At 47.0% G+C, this 15,680-nt stretch overlaps 1 protein-coding gene across 1 annotated transcript in view; it reads right to left on the bottom strand.

Annotated features, from left to right (window-relative positions):
- Positions 1 to 15,680, bottom strand: part of STOM (stomatin) — a 31,837-nt gene that overhangs the window by 3,445 nt on the left and 12,712 nt on the right. Inside the window, exons 2-6 of the mRNA XM_027035002.2 lie at positions 14,694 to 14,797; positions 12,825 to 12,897; positions 11,689 to 11,771; positions 6,992 to 7,195; positions 5,872 to 6,006 (exon numbers count right to left, since the gene is read on the bottom strand). Coding sequence (XP_026890803.1) covers positions 5,872 to 6,006; positions 6,992 to 7,195; positions 11,689 to 11,771; positions 12,825 to 12,897; positions 14,694 to 14,797 — 599 coding nt within the window. The remainder of the gene's footprint in view (positions 1 to 5,871; positions 6,007 to 6,991; positions 7,196 to 11,688; positions 11,772 to 12,824; positions 12,898 to 14,693; positions 14,798 to 15,680) is intronic.

Genomic DNA, 15,680 nt, shown 5'->3' with positions numbered 1-15,680 from the left:
TTAATTAATTTTTTTAAAGTTTATTTATTTTTTTAGTAATCTCTGTACCCAACCTGGGGCTCAAACTCATGACCCCAAGATCAGGAGTTGCGTGTTCCTCCAACCGAGCCAGCCAGGTGCCCCAGTCAGTTAAGCATCTGACTCTTGATTTCGGCTCAGGTCACGATCTCACAATTCGTGAGTTTGAGCCCCACGTTGGGCTCCTTGCTGACAGCGCAGAGCCTGCTTGGGATTCTCTCTCTCTCTCTCTCTGCCCCTCACCTTCTATCTCTCTCTCAAAAATAAACATTTAAAATAAAATAAAATAAAATGTCAATATTTAAAACATGTCAGATTATATGCTTAGCCAAGTATATAAATTCAAATGAAAATTGTCACATGTCTACTTAAAACATGTGATGGGACATATAGTTTGTCTAAATTCCTCTTGAGGTTACATGGGCATAAAAGTGTGAACATCACTGGGGTCGGGGAGAAAAGCAGGGGCTTTGGAGTGGGACAGGCTTGTACTCAAATTCCAAACCTAACCCTCACCAGCTGAGTGTCCTCAGAGAGGTTATTTACCATTCTGAGCTCTGGTTTCTTACTCTTAAAACGGGATAGTACCTGCCTTTTAGGGCCATTGTGAGGAAGACAGAAAGGTACATTAAGTGTGAAATGTATAAACGGAGGCTATCGTATAGGAAAGGCATGTGGGAAGTCAAGACCTGGTTTTTGAATCCAGCTATGCCTTAATGTATAAAGGATTCAGAAGCCAATCAAGGCGGTGAGTTACTCTTACTCCATAATCCTAGAAGAGGGCGTGAAGATACCATGCTCACTAAGCTTAATGGCGCAGTTCCAACTGGGTTGTTTTCACAGGGATCTCAAAATATTCATGGTTCAGAATGCTCCCATGAATATCCGAGTTGAACACGATAGTCTCACGACCAGTGGAGTTTCATTCACTTCTAGAGTAAATGCTGGGAGCCACCTAGGGGTCAAGCCCTGTGCAGTAGCTAAGGAAGAGAGTGGACCCCCTTGCCTCCTTTGGCTCCCGGTCAAGCAAGGGAACGGATCACTTCATTCCAGTGTGAGAAATGTAGACAGACAGGTACAAGGCACAGGGCCAGCACTCAGCAAAGCAGGCTTTGCAGAACATGAGCTGATGAGATTATGGAAGTTGAATAGGACAGGATGAAAGCTTTGTCGTTTGGCCACAGATGAAGAGGAAGACTTCAGGCAGCACACATGTCAAGGTACCAAGGTTTTAAAAAGCTGGTATATTCCAGAAAAATCTAAGTGGCTGAGTGCAGTGTGAGGCAGAGGAGAGGCTGGGGTGTTTCGTCTGCAGTCTGGAGGCAGAGAGAAGCTGCTGAACAGTTTTGAGCAAGGAACCTCATCAGATCCAGTGGGAGAAAACACACGGACAGACGTCAGAGGATGGATGAGAAGAGGAGACACTGAGAGCTGCTAACAGGACGGCCTCAGAGTGACTGGTGCGACTGGCTGGTAATGGGGATGTGGGGTTGGAGGGGGAAATGGGCCGGGGTCGGTGCTTTTCAGGAGAGTCAGCAGTTTGGAGGCTGGCTGGGTACGGGGAGGAAGAGGAACAGAGGCTGAGCCGTGGGTTTCTAGGTTTCGGTTGCCTGGGGGGTGCCATTAGGTGAGACGGGTGATACAGGATATGGTGTCACCGAGAGAAGGCACTCAGCTTAGAGGATAAAAACCTTAGTTTGTCAAGATACCCAGAATGTCCTACCTAGGTCTGTGAGAGGGGGCACTCCAGGTGCCCTCAAAAAGATGCACGTAACTGTGTGCTCCAAGGCAAACCCTGTACGTACGGAATGCAAAACAAGCTCCTGCCCGAGAACGGCAGGCTCTGGCTTTTTCCGCGTCATCTCAGAGGTCCAATTAGGCACTTTGTTTTTGGTCTGGCGATGGACCGGCTGCAGAGATATCTAATCTCCCACTACTGTCAATATACGAGCTCTTGGCCAAGAAGCCAGACCCACCAGACTAGGCACACGGGCTGTTAACAGGAAAGCTGGTCTGAGGACGCTGCCCAAGATGTGAAGGCAGTAACCACCGGCTCGGTCTGAACACAGGCCACGTAGATGCCATGAATCAGCCCTCAGAAGGCAAAGCAAGATGCCTGTGGCGGTGTGGGGCTTCTGCCAATGCCCAGCAACCCCATGTTGATCCCCACTTCCATGTTTACAGACCGTCCCTTGACAACCAGCCATTTTCAGGTCTGTGAGGTTGGTACTGTTGTCTCCTTCTGTAGCCCAGGCGGGCTGGCCCGCGAAGGGCAGAGAAAGGGGATCTGCATCCCTATACTCCACCTTCTCAATGAATAGAGGATGAGACCCAGGAATGTGCGCCCGAAAGCACGTGGCAGGCATTTTTCTGAGAGTTATGAGCGAGGAAATCAGGATGGACGCAAGTGTAAAAGGTATCACATTTCAAGTCGTTAAGAGCTGGTCTAAAACATTGAAAAAGAGGTTCGACTAACACACAGTCAAGCTTGTGGGAGAATCTTTTGTGCCTGGCTCCTTTCTCTCAAACCATGTTTGCCAGCACTTTCATGTTCATTCTCTTCGGGGCATGGTGTTCCTTCGTGTGAACGAAGCACACTTTATGCATTCAACCACAAGGGACATGTGGGCAGTTTCCAGGTTGAGGTAATACAAAGTGCTGCTGTGAACATTCTAGTACACGCCTTGTGTGTTTTGGTAAACACACAAGTGCGTTTCTGTTGGATACACACTGCCAGACAGTTTTCCAAAATGCTGGTACCAAATCTGTGGTCTCACTGACAAAACAGGAGTATGAGTTCTTCCCTCGTCCACACTTGGCTCTTTTCTTTTTAGCCATCCTGGTTGATGTCTAGTGTGGCATCTGCCTGTGATTTGAATTTGCATTTCCCTGATGGCTATGTAACGGAAATTCCTTCAGAGAGGGATTTCTCTCTGAAGGCTCTTAATCTATTGGCTCTCTTACCCTTTTCTTTCACAATTTATTTGTTGAAGAAATGGACTCCCTACTTTCCATGAGAACCTGACTGTACCATTTTGAATATATAAGCCTTATGGTTGTTGCAGGGTTACTGTGTTTTACAGAAAGGATCGACTCCTTGTGATTCGATGTGTTCACCCTAATCTTAAAGACAGATACTGCCCAGGTCCATGAGACTGTTCCAGACGATCCCTACAGTCTCATCCAGGTGGAGCACAGTCATTCAGAATTCTAACCGGCTTCCTTCATCTCTTCCCATTGTTATAAGGACTTCTCGTTCCTAACTGGTGAAAGCACTTGCCCAAGGGGCTTAGTCCCTCGTGGAAAGCCCAGAGGAGCCAGAGGGGAATTCTGATTTCCACTGCCACTAATCGACCGTGTGACCTTGAGGAAAATCACATGAATTTTCTGGGCTCAATCTTTTCATCTGAATAGTGGGATGGCAAATAAGTTTCATTTTTAGGGCCAAGGCCAAGCAGTTGAGGACTGTTACCTGAAGGGCAACAGAAGGGTTCTGAGGTCAAGCCTAAGCTCAGCGGAAAACAGTGCTGTGCTTGCTTCCCGGCAGGGGAATAGGAGGGTGCAGGGGCAGCCTCTGGACCAGGTTATCTGTCAGCTTCAGAAGATAATCTCTAAGGACCCTTCAGGCCCTGACATTCTAAGTAGTCTCTTCAGTATGGCTTGGAATGGGGCTGTTGGTTAATGACGTAATCTAGATAAAAGCAATTCCTGTTTTTCAAAATACCAGCTCGATTATAGTAGGGTGTATTTAATGTTACCAGAAATACCACTGAGTCTTCTCAATGTGATGGCAGTACTGGAGGTTCCACAGAATTACCAGGTTGCCCTCATGAGCATCAATTATCACATTAGGAAAAGCTAACAATTCTGGTTAGTAGAAAATTCTGGGTATAGTGTCAAAGGAGCTGCTGTTCTATTTGATGCTGGCTAAGAAATTATAGTCCCCAATGTGTGGCTTAAAGGGCATTCTACTAGAAGGGCAGGGCTCTGTGCTTAGTCAATTATCACCAGCTACTACTATTTTCTTTCTTTAAAAAAATTTTTTTTTTATGTTTATTTATTTTTGAGGCGGGGGGAGGGGCAGAGAGAGAGGGAGCCACAGAATCCAAAGCAGACTCCAGTCTCTGAGCTGTCAGCACGGGGCCCCACGTGGGGCTCAAACTCATGAACTGTAAGATCATGACCTGAGCTGAAGTTGGACGGTTAACCGACTGAGCCACCCAGGTGCCCTTATTACTATTTCCTAACAACAACAATGGATTGGTCTGCCCCTTGTGTCTTGGGAGATCTGTCAAGTCCACAGCAACCCCTCCGATGAAGACTGGCCCTCTTCCTTCACCCATTCACAGGCAAAGCGCTGTGGAACTTAATATCTGAGTTTGCCCTTTTTTTTAAAAAAGTGTTCTTAATGTTTATTTATTTTTGAGAGAGAGAGAGAGCGCGCCAGGAGGGCAGAGAGAGAAAGAGACAGAGTCCGAAGTAGTAGGCTCTGAGCCATCAGCACAGAGCCTGACGTGGGGCTCGAACCCACAAACCGTGAGATCATGACCTGAGCTGAAGTCAGACGCTTAACCGACTGAGCCACCCAGGCGCCCCCTGAATTTGCCCTTTTGACCAAACTTTGGCCAAAGAGAATCTCTCTGCTATGAATCTGGAATCAAGGCGGGTCTGTCCCCTTTAGTGTTCAGCTGAGGGAGGTGTGTGAACTTGAGAGTTGACTCTGCCCTCCAGCTGTCAGCAGTGAGATGAGGCCCAGGAGATGGAATGATTAGCTCCCTTTGGTCTTGACCACACTGCAGTCCCTGGCTCCATTCCTGATGGGACTTGACTCTACTTCCCATCCTTGGGTTTGGTGAGATATCCCTGTGTCCTTATGAATTAGCTCCAGAGACCCTCTTTCCTAGGTTAGATTAATAGATATTTCCTCAACACTTCTCCTATGGGGCATGCACCCATGTAGGCTCAAAAAGCAGGCAGGGATGGTGACGACAAGAAGGAGGGGGAAAAGCAGACATGAAAGGAGTGAAAAAAAGAAGAGGACAGAGAGGAAGAGGGAACAGTAAGAAGGAAGAAGGTCCTGAGAAAAGAGAGAATGAAAGAGAAGACAAAAATAGGCAAGGATTAGCTCAGGCCATGATCTCACAGTTCGTGAGTTCAAGCCCTGCGTTGGGTTCCACGCTGCTTGGGATTCTCTCTCTCTCCCTCTCTCTCTACCCCTATCCCACATGCACTGTCCCTCTCTCTCTCAAAGTAAATAAACTTCAAAAAAGAAGACAGGGAAGGAACAAATGGTAGGCACATGGACTGGACTGTCCACTTGCTCTAAGCCAGAACTGTTCCTTTGTCCTTAGTGGGGGACTCGGAGCATGAAGTATGAGACATGGCAGGGCGGGGGGGGCGGGACATGCAGTCACAGAAGAATGACGTGGCTCTGTACACACTGACGGGCTCACAGGATGATGTTAAGTGAAAGGATCAAGGAACAGAACGATACGTGGGTGTGACCATGCTTATGCAAAATAAGCTGGCAATCTAACACCCTAGTCAAATAAAACCCCGGTGTACATACTAAGCTGTCATGAGCGGTGGCCCCTTGGGGGGGCTTGTGGCTTGAAGTGATAGGGAGGCTTTCAACTTGGCTAAACCCGTTAAGATTATTTCCATTTTTATAACAACCATGCTTTCCTTAAAAAGAAAACTCGACAGGCAAAGCAAACTGAAAAAAAAAAGAGAAAGAAAGAAAAGAAAAGAGAAAAACAAAGGAAAAGAAAAGAAAAAAAAGAGAAAAGAAAAGAAAAGAGAAGAAAAGAGAAGAAAAGGAAAGAAAAAGAAAGAAAAGGAAAGGGAGGTTACCTTGGCTCGGGCCTCCCGAGATGCCTCCGCCTCTGCAGCCATCGCCCTCTGGAGCTGCACAGGCAGCTTCACGTCCTTAATTTCCACGCGCTCCACCTTTATTCCCCAGTCATCCGTGGCGTCATCCAGGGTACACTGTCAGGAAAAGAGAAGGCAAGCCAGGAATGCTCAGCCCAGCCCAGAGGCCTACAGTAGAGCACTGGGGTCTAGAGCAGACAGGGCGCTGGGGGAGAGCCGGGAGAGAGCTTGCTTCTCCTGCACTGGATGGAAGGCTGAGCTAGGGGGCTGGGTCCCAGGGAGCTGATCCTGATTCTATTCCTAAGAAGCTCATGCAGAGGTTGGCAAACTTTTCCTACAAGGGCCAGACAGTGATCGTTTACTTTCAGTGTCTGTTGCAACTGTGAACTGTGCCGATGTAGGTCAAAAACAGCTGTGGGTAATACCTAAGCCAATGGGAGTGGCTGTATCCCAATAAAACTTTACTGATAGAAACAGGTGGCCAGCTGGCTCCTGATCTAATATGACTCCACGTAAGCCACATTACTTCCTCCTGCTTCAACTTGGTCCCTTTACCATGGGTGGAATGAAATCCTACTTCCTGTCTCATATGGTGGCTGTGGACATCAGGTAAGGTCACAGATTCTACACACCATGACACTGATACGAGTAACAAGATCTCAGGTTAGAGTGCTTTATCTTTGTTGAGCAAGTCGGGTTTAATTTGTAATCTATTACCCAAGTAAGACTGGAAAGCATAGGAGTTCCAAGGGAAGTCATGGGACCCACACGAAAATTTAACAATACCTGCACTGTCTTGCAGAACGGCCTCTGGATTATTATGCTCAAGAAAAAGGTTAATGACTAATTCTCAGGAAACAAAACAAAACTACACTGAAGGGAATAAAAAAAAACGATGCATGCATCTGAGCTATTAACCCATGAGCTTTCTGTGTGAAAAATATTCCCTTCCACCAAATCAAGTTTGAGAAAACCTTTCTACGAAGGGAAGAAGGCAGGCCAGTGATCCCCCAGTTGGAATGAGTAACAAGCTGTCAAACAACCAATGACTCTGCTTCATCTTTTGATTTCTGGTGGGTATCAGCCCCGGCACACGCCTCACCTGCATGTTGTGTGCAATTTCTTCCCTGTCAGACAGGATCTGAGAGAGGTTCTTGGTGCCCAGAACATTCCTCAGAGTCGTTTGTGCCAAAAGACGGGTTGCGGAGTCGGCGTTGGTGATATTTGCCACGGCCAGAGTTGCGTTCTGAACGCGGTAATAGACCACGCCATCCACACTAATGGTCACGGAATCCTTAGTGAGGATCTGTAACAGAAAGGGAGCGATTGCACACCGGCCGACCAACTCCTTCTTTAAGATGACTGCAAGAAATGTTGTTCTATGGAACATCTTGAACACTGGCCGATTTTCTTTAGTAAGCCCTATCGACTCAATGTCTGTGTTCCCTCATAATTCAGACGCGGAGGCCTCAGCCCCAACATGATGGCATTAGGAGGCGGGGCCTTTGAGACGCCCATCAGGTCAGGGTTGAACCCTCACGGCCATCTAGGATCTAGGAAGTGGACACTCCTCAGCCCCCGAGTCCAGCCTCCAGGACTGTGAGTAAGAAATCCTGCTGTTCCTGAGCCACCAATCTGCGGGGTTTGGTTGGAGCAGCCCGGATGGACTAAGACAACAGAGCGTCAGGAAGTGGAGTGTGTATTTAGAATTTTAATAAAATACATTCACTTATTCCTTAATCCCATTAATTCATTCAGTTAGTCAACAAATACTGAGATACCGCTCAGCAGCAGGCACTGTTCCTTCAAAGCGGATGGGGAATGAAGGGAGACTTTATGGGACAAAGGAAGGACACTTGTAGGTGGCCGGGGTGGTGTGTGAACTGTGTCTTCAAGGAAGAAATAACATTTTTTTTTTTTTAATTTTTAAATTAAAATTTTTTTTTTATTTTATAAAATTGTTTTAATGTTTATTTATTTTTGAGAGAGAGACAGAATGTGAGCAGGCGAGGGGCAGAGAGAGAGGGAGACGCAGAATCTGAAGCGGGCTCCAGGGTCCGAGCTGTCGGCACAGAGCCCGACGTGGGGCTTGAACTCACGAACCGTGAGATCATGACCTGAGCCGAAGTTGGATGCTTAACTGACTGAGCCACCCAGGCACCCTTTACATTTTTTATTTCAGAGAGATAGAGAGAGAGAGAGTATGAGCAGGGGAGAGGGGCGGAGGGTGGGGGGGGGGAGAGAGAGAGAGGGAGAGAGAGAGCGAGAGAGAGAGAGAGAGCGAGAGAGAATCCCAAGCAGGCCCCACACTCAGTGCCGATGCAGGGCTCGATCTCACGACCCTGGAATCGAGCCAAAATCATGAGATGGACGCTCAACTGACTGAGCCACCCAGGCAACCTGAAATAACAATTTTCTGAGGGTGGCATGAAAGCATCCAAGGCAGAGACAATAATGCATGAAATGGCACAGAGCCATGGCACAGCCTAGGTTTGCTGAGCCATATATATATAAGCAGCACAGCATTGCTAGAACAAAAAGTGAATGGGGGACGTTGTTACAGGGGGAGATCAGGGTACAGACCCACTTTGTAGCACGCTCCATGAAGATGCTTACAAGCACAGAATTTGCCAATGCTCCTTCCTACCACCTTCAGGGCAGCGCCTTAGTTTGGTGTAGGCGTCCTCTGACTGCAGGCCCTTTGGCCTCACTCTGTCCCACGCCCTCCTGCACACCCTACACAGGACAAGGTGTGCGTCCCACATGCGCCACGTTGCATGTCCCAGGGCCTTCGTGCAGGTGTCTCCTCTGCTTGGATGTCCTCTCCCCTCTCTCTCCCGCGTGCCACGAGACTGGCACATTGTTACTCATCACTCAAGACACAGCTCAAGTGTCTTCTCCTCTGTGAACCTTGCCAGACGGGGCAGACTTAAACACTTTCCCCTTTGCGCTTTGCAAAGCGCTTTGCAAATACTGCCCCTTTGCAGCGGCCAGTATTGCTGACCTACATCACTGCTTCTCTGCTGGACTAGGCGTTTCTTTTTTTTTTCAATTTTTTTTCAACGTTTTTTATTTATTTTTGGGACAGAGAGAGACAGAGCATGAACGGGGGAGGGGCAGACAGAGAGGGAGACACAGAATCGGAAACAGGCTCCAGGCTCTGAGCCATCAGCCCAGAGCCTGACACGGGGCTCGAACTCACGGACCGCGAGATCGTGACCTGGCTGAAGTCGGACGCTTAACCGACTGCGCCACCGAGGCGCCCCTGGGCTAGGCGTTTCTTAAGAGTAGTCTGTCTTTGTATCGCAAGCACTGGCAGAGGGATGGATCCACGGCAGGGGGTGAATAAATGAGAGATGACCTGAAACGTGATCCTGGGAATTTAGTGATTGGTGCCGGGGCTCTACCCCGCTTCGCTTTGTGACCCTAGTGAGGCTTTTAAACTGCTCGACCTAGAGATTCCTCATTTGTGAGATGGGGCTAATTACACTGCCCAATTCTGTGCAAGTTTCTTTGAAGATCTGGTAAGATGTTTGTGAATGAAGCTCTTTGGAAAGTGTAAAGGGGGGAGTCTGCGTACCTCTGTCTGTTAAGCTCCCGATTCGATTTTGGCTCAGGTCATGATCTCAAGGTTCAGGAGTCCGGGCCCCGCCTCGGTCTCTGGGCTGACAGCTCAGGAGCCTGCTTGGAATTCTCTCTCTCTCTCCCACTGCCCCCCCCCTCTCTGCCCCTCCCCTGCTCTCTCTCTCAATCAAAAATAAATACATAAACTTAACAAAAAAAAAAAGTGTAAAGAGCTATGTAAACGGCAAGTGATAACAACTAACAGTATTATATGGCTGTTTAGTCCCTGCTAGGCAGGAAAGCGGTAATCCTTTTTCTGATAATCTAAAAATACTTCTAATAGTATATTACCATCTTGCATGAAAATGAATCAGTTTCCCATGATGTGATGGGAAAATGTGTATCATTTCTAAACCATTTCTTGCCCTCGTGACTCTGCCACAGCCAGAGCTTTCTAAAGCTGCCGCCTCTCTTCCTACTGTTTATTGTAGGCAGAGTATTTATCTTCCTTCACATGAAGTTCACAGGGGATCGGAAAAAGGACTGCTCGCCAAATTCCAATCTGCTCTGCATTCAGCAGCTCACAGGAGACAAGACAGCAGCTGGAAGGCAGAAGCTTACAGCAAGCCGGCCAGCTGCCCGTGATGTTTACAGAGGAAAATGCCAGGACTCCCAGCTACCCTGAAAGGGGCTCCTTCTGAGAGCCGATCTTCCCTGAGACATGGGAATCCGTGCAGAGAATACAGCACAGCTCCCAGCCTTGTTCTGGTGGGTAAAAGCGATTCCTGGTGTTCCTACGTACGTGTGGATTACAAAGTCTGACCTCACCCACTACTTGGATCAGTACCAGCAAGGAGGTTCCTGGGCTGGTTTCTGGATTTGGGAAAAAGAGAAAGCAACGTGGCCGGGCTCCACCGCCCTGCTGAGTAGCTGGCCTTTGGCCAGGAGACACTTGACATATTCTTCTATCCCTCCCTTCATCCTACTTTCAGGCTTTCTGTCTGCAAAGGTTAGGATGCCTCCCTGGACATGTGGACCAGGCTGGCTATCACTAGGTCACGGGCCAGGATGGAGCTAATGTGGATTGCATTTAGCATGCAGCGGTGGGAGAAGCATGAGGCGAGGACCCCAAAAAGCTAGATATTGGTCTGGCTCTGCCACTGTGGCCTGGAGGGATCCCTTTGCCCCATGGCAGCTACAAGCTTTCCAGGGATTCTGCTGTGAGTTTCAACTGTGATATTACTTGCGAAACAGTTTGAAATAGCATGAAGTAGTTGCTATTCTAAAATATTATAGGCTTTACCTAAAATGCCAAATGAGCAGTTCCTAATTTTTGGGCTTCTAACCAATTAATCTAGAGTATAATCAAGAACCTTAAGAAGAAAAAGGTTAGAGAGGGAGGGAGCCAAACCATAAGAGACTCTTAAAAACTGAGAACTGAGGGTTGATGGGGGGTGGGAGGGAGGGGCGGGTAGGTGATGGGTATTGAGGAGGGCACCTGTTGGGATAAGCACTGGGTGATGTATGGAAACCAATTTGACAATAAATTTCATTAAAAAAAAAAAAAAAAACCTTAAGAAGAATATTGTACCAAGCTGGATTTTCTTTCTTTTTTTTTTAAATGTCTTATTTTTGAGAGACAGAGTGTATGCGAGTAAGGGAGGGGAAGAGAGAGAGAGGGAGACATGGAATCCGAAGCAGGCTCCAGGCTCTGAGCTGTCAGCACAGAGCCTGACGCGGGGCTCGAACCCGTGACCTGTGACATCATGACCTGAGCCGAAGTCAGTTGCTTACCCGACTGAGCCACTCAGGTGCCCCCTAAGCTGGATTTTCTATCAGAAACCAGCAGCAGAGAAATGTGGTAGTAAAAGTGATGACAAGTATGAAAAGCTAACATTACACTTGAGTTAACATTGTGTTACACTTCGTAGTAAGAAGCAGTTACATAGCACTTACTAACTTATCAGCCCCTGGTCTAAGCACTCTACACATAACCTCTCGTAGTCCCCACGAGAACGTTATAAAGTAGGTCCTACTGTTTGTTACAACCTCTATTTCACAGCTGAGGAGACTAAGGCACAGAGAAGTTGAGGAACTTGCTCAAAGTCACACAGCTGGAAAACGGTGACAGCCGACAGGCTCTCCACCTGTGCTCTCACCGCTCTCCTCTGCCTCGCTCATTGCTAAGCACTTTCACATGTGACATCTGTTACTCATGGCAAAAGACAACCTTACCTCCTGAGGGGGGATGTCAAATGAAATCGTTCTCATGTCCACTTTGATGAAGCTGTCCGTGCACGGCAGAATAAAAAATAAACCTGCAACAAAGAAACACAGAATGTTACGGAGAGACGCCAGCGCCGAATCCGTTCACCGTCAGAGAATCCACTTAGGCAACTGAAAGAAGCCAGTTCGTCTCAGTGCCTGAGCCAGACGCCAGGAATGCTATCCTCTTGCTTACTTCCCCCACCAAACTGTTGCCACTGAGGCCCGTGATTTCATTTCCTTACTCCGCTGTCACTGGCCGTCTTGTTTTCACTCAGACCAACGCAATCCTTCCCAAGTCTTTCTGTATCTTTCAGTTTCTCTCCTATGGCCCGTTTTCTCAGCCACAAGCACAAGTCTTTCCTGAACTGCAAAGCCCTGAACCCATCACATGAGGTCCAGCCCAACCTGCCCAGGCCCCTCTGCAGCTCTTTTCCCGTCCTCGTGCTCTGTGCTCTTGCTGGGCTGTTCCCTGCAGTTTCCTGGGCCTGCCGTGCCCCCTTCTACATCGCTCCGCGCCTGTTGCCGTTTCTGCGGGGAACACCTCCCCTCTGGCTAACACCTCTCCAGGCCTCAAGACTCAGCCGAGACGTCACCTTCAGCCCAGATGGTCTCCTCCTACTAATTCGGGTCAGTTACTTGTCTCTGGGTTTCCACAGCTATCTGCAATTACTTGATCCTAATACTTATCACACGGGGTTGTAACTGTTTTCCCTTTTGGTGTCCATTAGACAGCAAGATCCTTGAGGGCACAAACTATATTTTAGTCTCCCTTGAATTCCCAGAGCCTGGAATGCAGTGGGGGCTTAAGTGAAGTTTGCCAAAAGCGATGACCGAAAGCCTTTAGCATAATAGGAATTCTCATGCTCAGACTTCCATGGCTGCCGCTATTCTTGGCCTAAAATAATGTTATCAGCTTGGATGGGAAGGGGAGGGGAGCTAAGGGAAGGAAAGGGTGATTGTGGCAAGACTGGCTCGTGCCACTGCTATTGTTACACATGCACTCTTTTCTAAGCCAAAAGAGAAAGGGCCCTTGGAAGGGAATTCACATCAACAGGAGGAAGAATTCCAGTCTCCAGACAACCACCCAGAACCCTTATACTGACCAGGTCCTTTGGCTCCTCCTTGTAAAATGCGACCCAATCTAAAGATGATGGCTCTTTCATATTCTTTTATGATCTAGGTTAAAAACACAAATAATAATAATTTAACATGAGGAGTGCAAATATTTATATCCACTATTTATTTATACACAGCTTCTTTTTTTTTAAGTTTGTTTATTTTGAGAGAGAACGAGCACAAGTAGGAGAGGGGTAGAGACAGGGAGAGAGAAAATCCTGAGCAGGCTCTGCACCATCAACTTGGAGCCTGATGGGGGGCTTGAATTCACGAACTGTGAGATCATGACCTGAGCTAAAACCAGCAGTTGGATGCTTATCTGACAGATCTACCTAGGTGCCCCAACATAAACAGCTTCTCAAATATGTATTTCTGCCCTAAACAGATTAGATGCCTCTATTTTGTTTTTTTTCTCTAAAATCCAGATAGCATCAGGGTGCCTGGGTGGCTCAGTTGGAAGGGCATGGGACCCTTAATCTTGAGGTCATGAGTTTGAGCCCCACGTCGGGTGTAGAGGTTACTTAAATACATAAAACTTAAATAAATAAATACATAAATACATAAATAAATAAATGGAGTTCCTGGGTGGCTCAGTTGGTTAAACATCTGACTCTTGATTTTGGCTCAGGTCATGATCTCACAGTGCATGGGTTTGAGCCCCATGTCGGGCTCTGTGCTGGGATACTCTCTCTCTCCCTCTCTCTCTCAAAAATAAATACACATTAAAAAAAACAATTAAAAATAAATAAATAAAATCCAAACAGTATCTATAAATCACATGTCCAATATTTTATTACCCCCACCAAGCATGATATGTATTTACTATTTTTTTAAGTTATTATAAAAGCAAAACATATTCATGGTATAAAATTTGGGAAGTATAGAATAGTATACAGGAGCAAATCCATAACTTCACTCCTCAGCTGTTAACATCATCATTCAGTTACTCATGCATTGTGAATACAGAAAAAAAAAAGAAAAGAAAGAAAGAAAAAAACTAAATTCCCCATAGTTTGTCTCCTGATATCTTAAATCATAACAATAAACTTATCTAAAAATTATAGAGCATATTTTATCTCTTTAGGAGTATGTAAATGATAGTCATTTGTCACAGTATTAATAACTTCATGGAAAAAATAACCAGCATTTAGGGGGCATTTACCATGTGCCAGGCATTGGGATACACACGTTTAGATACATTATTTTAATCCTCACATTGGCCCTAGGAAGTGGGTGTTGTTACTTCCTCCCATTTCACAGGAAGGAAACATGGCAAAGGTCACATGGTGAACAATGGAGCCAGCAACCAAACCTCGGCCTCCTGAATCTGGACAGGAGCGTCCCACATCCTGAACTTCGATGGTGGGCCTTACTTTTGTTTTGGCGGTGGGAGAGCTTGAACATACCCACGTGTTTTGGGGGGGGGGGTGGTTGAGAGCGAGAGAGTGAGCTGGAAAGGGGCAGAGAGAGAGGAGGACAGAGAACCTGAAGAGGGCTCTGTGCTGACAGGATGACAGCAGCAAAGACCGATGTGGGGCTCGAACTCCCGGACCTTGAGATCACGACCTGAGCTGAAGTTGGACGCTCAACCGACAGAGCCACCCAGGCGCCCCAATGGTGATCCTTACTATAGGTATTTCTTACCTATAAGAAAGACCGCCTGAAAAGAAATTCTAAAGTTCCATCACAATAGACTAGAGTGAATCTTCTAAAGGAGTCATGAAGGAAAAAGAACTACAGGCCAGCAGGTGTCTGTCTCTTACACACACACACACACACACACACACACACACACAAAGGGGGTTTATGTAGTTAGAGCTTGACCCCTGTCCAGACGCAAGTGAAATATTCTTTACCTTTATGCACATCCATACCGATATTGGGAAGGTTATAACTGTGAACAAGAACGAGACAGCCACCAAAATCCAGCCACAAGGTCCAAGGCCCGTATTAGGGCTATCTGTGAAAACGAAAAATATACAACTCTTATCATGGTGATTAGCACACTCCGACCATCTTCAGCCTCTGTTCAGTGAACACACTTATGCTTGGAGTTTGGAGCTGGTTTACATGGATTTTCCCATGCAATCCTTACAACAACGCTGAAGTGCAGGGTGCCACTTTTTCCTTTTTTTTTAAGTTTATTTATTTTGAGAGAGAGAGAGAATCAGAGCACACGAGTGGGGGAGGGGCAGAGAGAGAGGGAGAGAGAAAATCCCAAGTCGGCTCCGTGCTGCCAGGGCAGAGCCTGATGTGGGGCTCGAACTCAAGAACCGCATGATCTTGACCTGAGCCCAGATCAAGAGTTAGATGCTTACCTGATTACCTGACCGAGCCACCCACATGCCCCGGTGCCACTTTTTCTAATCTCCTTAACGTGACAAAGGCTGTCTATGTTCTTTTCTATCCTGCAGATATTTATTAGGCACCTAATATTTATTAGGGTTCGTGCTTTGCACTGAAGGGGTAAAAGGGAGTAAGACCCAATCCCGGCTATCAGGCAAGTTCAGCGGGCAGGACAGACAAACAGATCATTACAACACTGGGTGGCGAGTGCAGACATAGAGCACTCTGTTCAGAACATTTTGAAAACACGGAATAGGGCTAACTCACACCGGTGGGACAGAGTGGGGCTCGGATGGGTAGACAGTTTTCCTCCCACTTTTCTAATTGTTTCCTTTCCTGTAACACGAAATAGCTTTTCGTCTTGTTATAAAGGTAATACACGCCCCGCTGCAAGAAATTCAGAAAAGCATGGAAAAGAAGGGGAAACGTACTCAATCCACGCACGGTGAGTACGTTTCCAAACCTTTCTCTTGTACACATGCGTTTTATGAGTGAAT

Source organism: Acinonyx jubatus, chromosome D4 (genome assembly GCF_027475565.1).
Source record: "Acinonyx jubatus isolate Ajub_Pintada_27869175 chromosome D4, VMU_Ajub_asm_v1.0, whole genome shotgun sequence".
Lineage (NCBI taxonomy): Eukaryota > Metazoa > Chordata > Mammalia > Carnivora > Felidae > Acinonyx > Acinonyx jubatus.
This window is presented reverse-complemented; position numbering and strand designations above follow the sequence as displayed.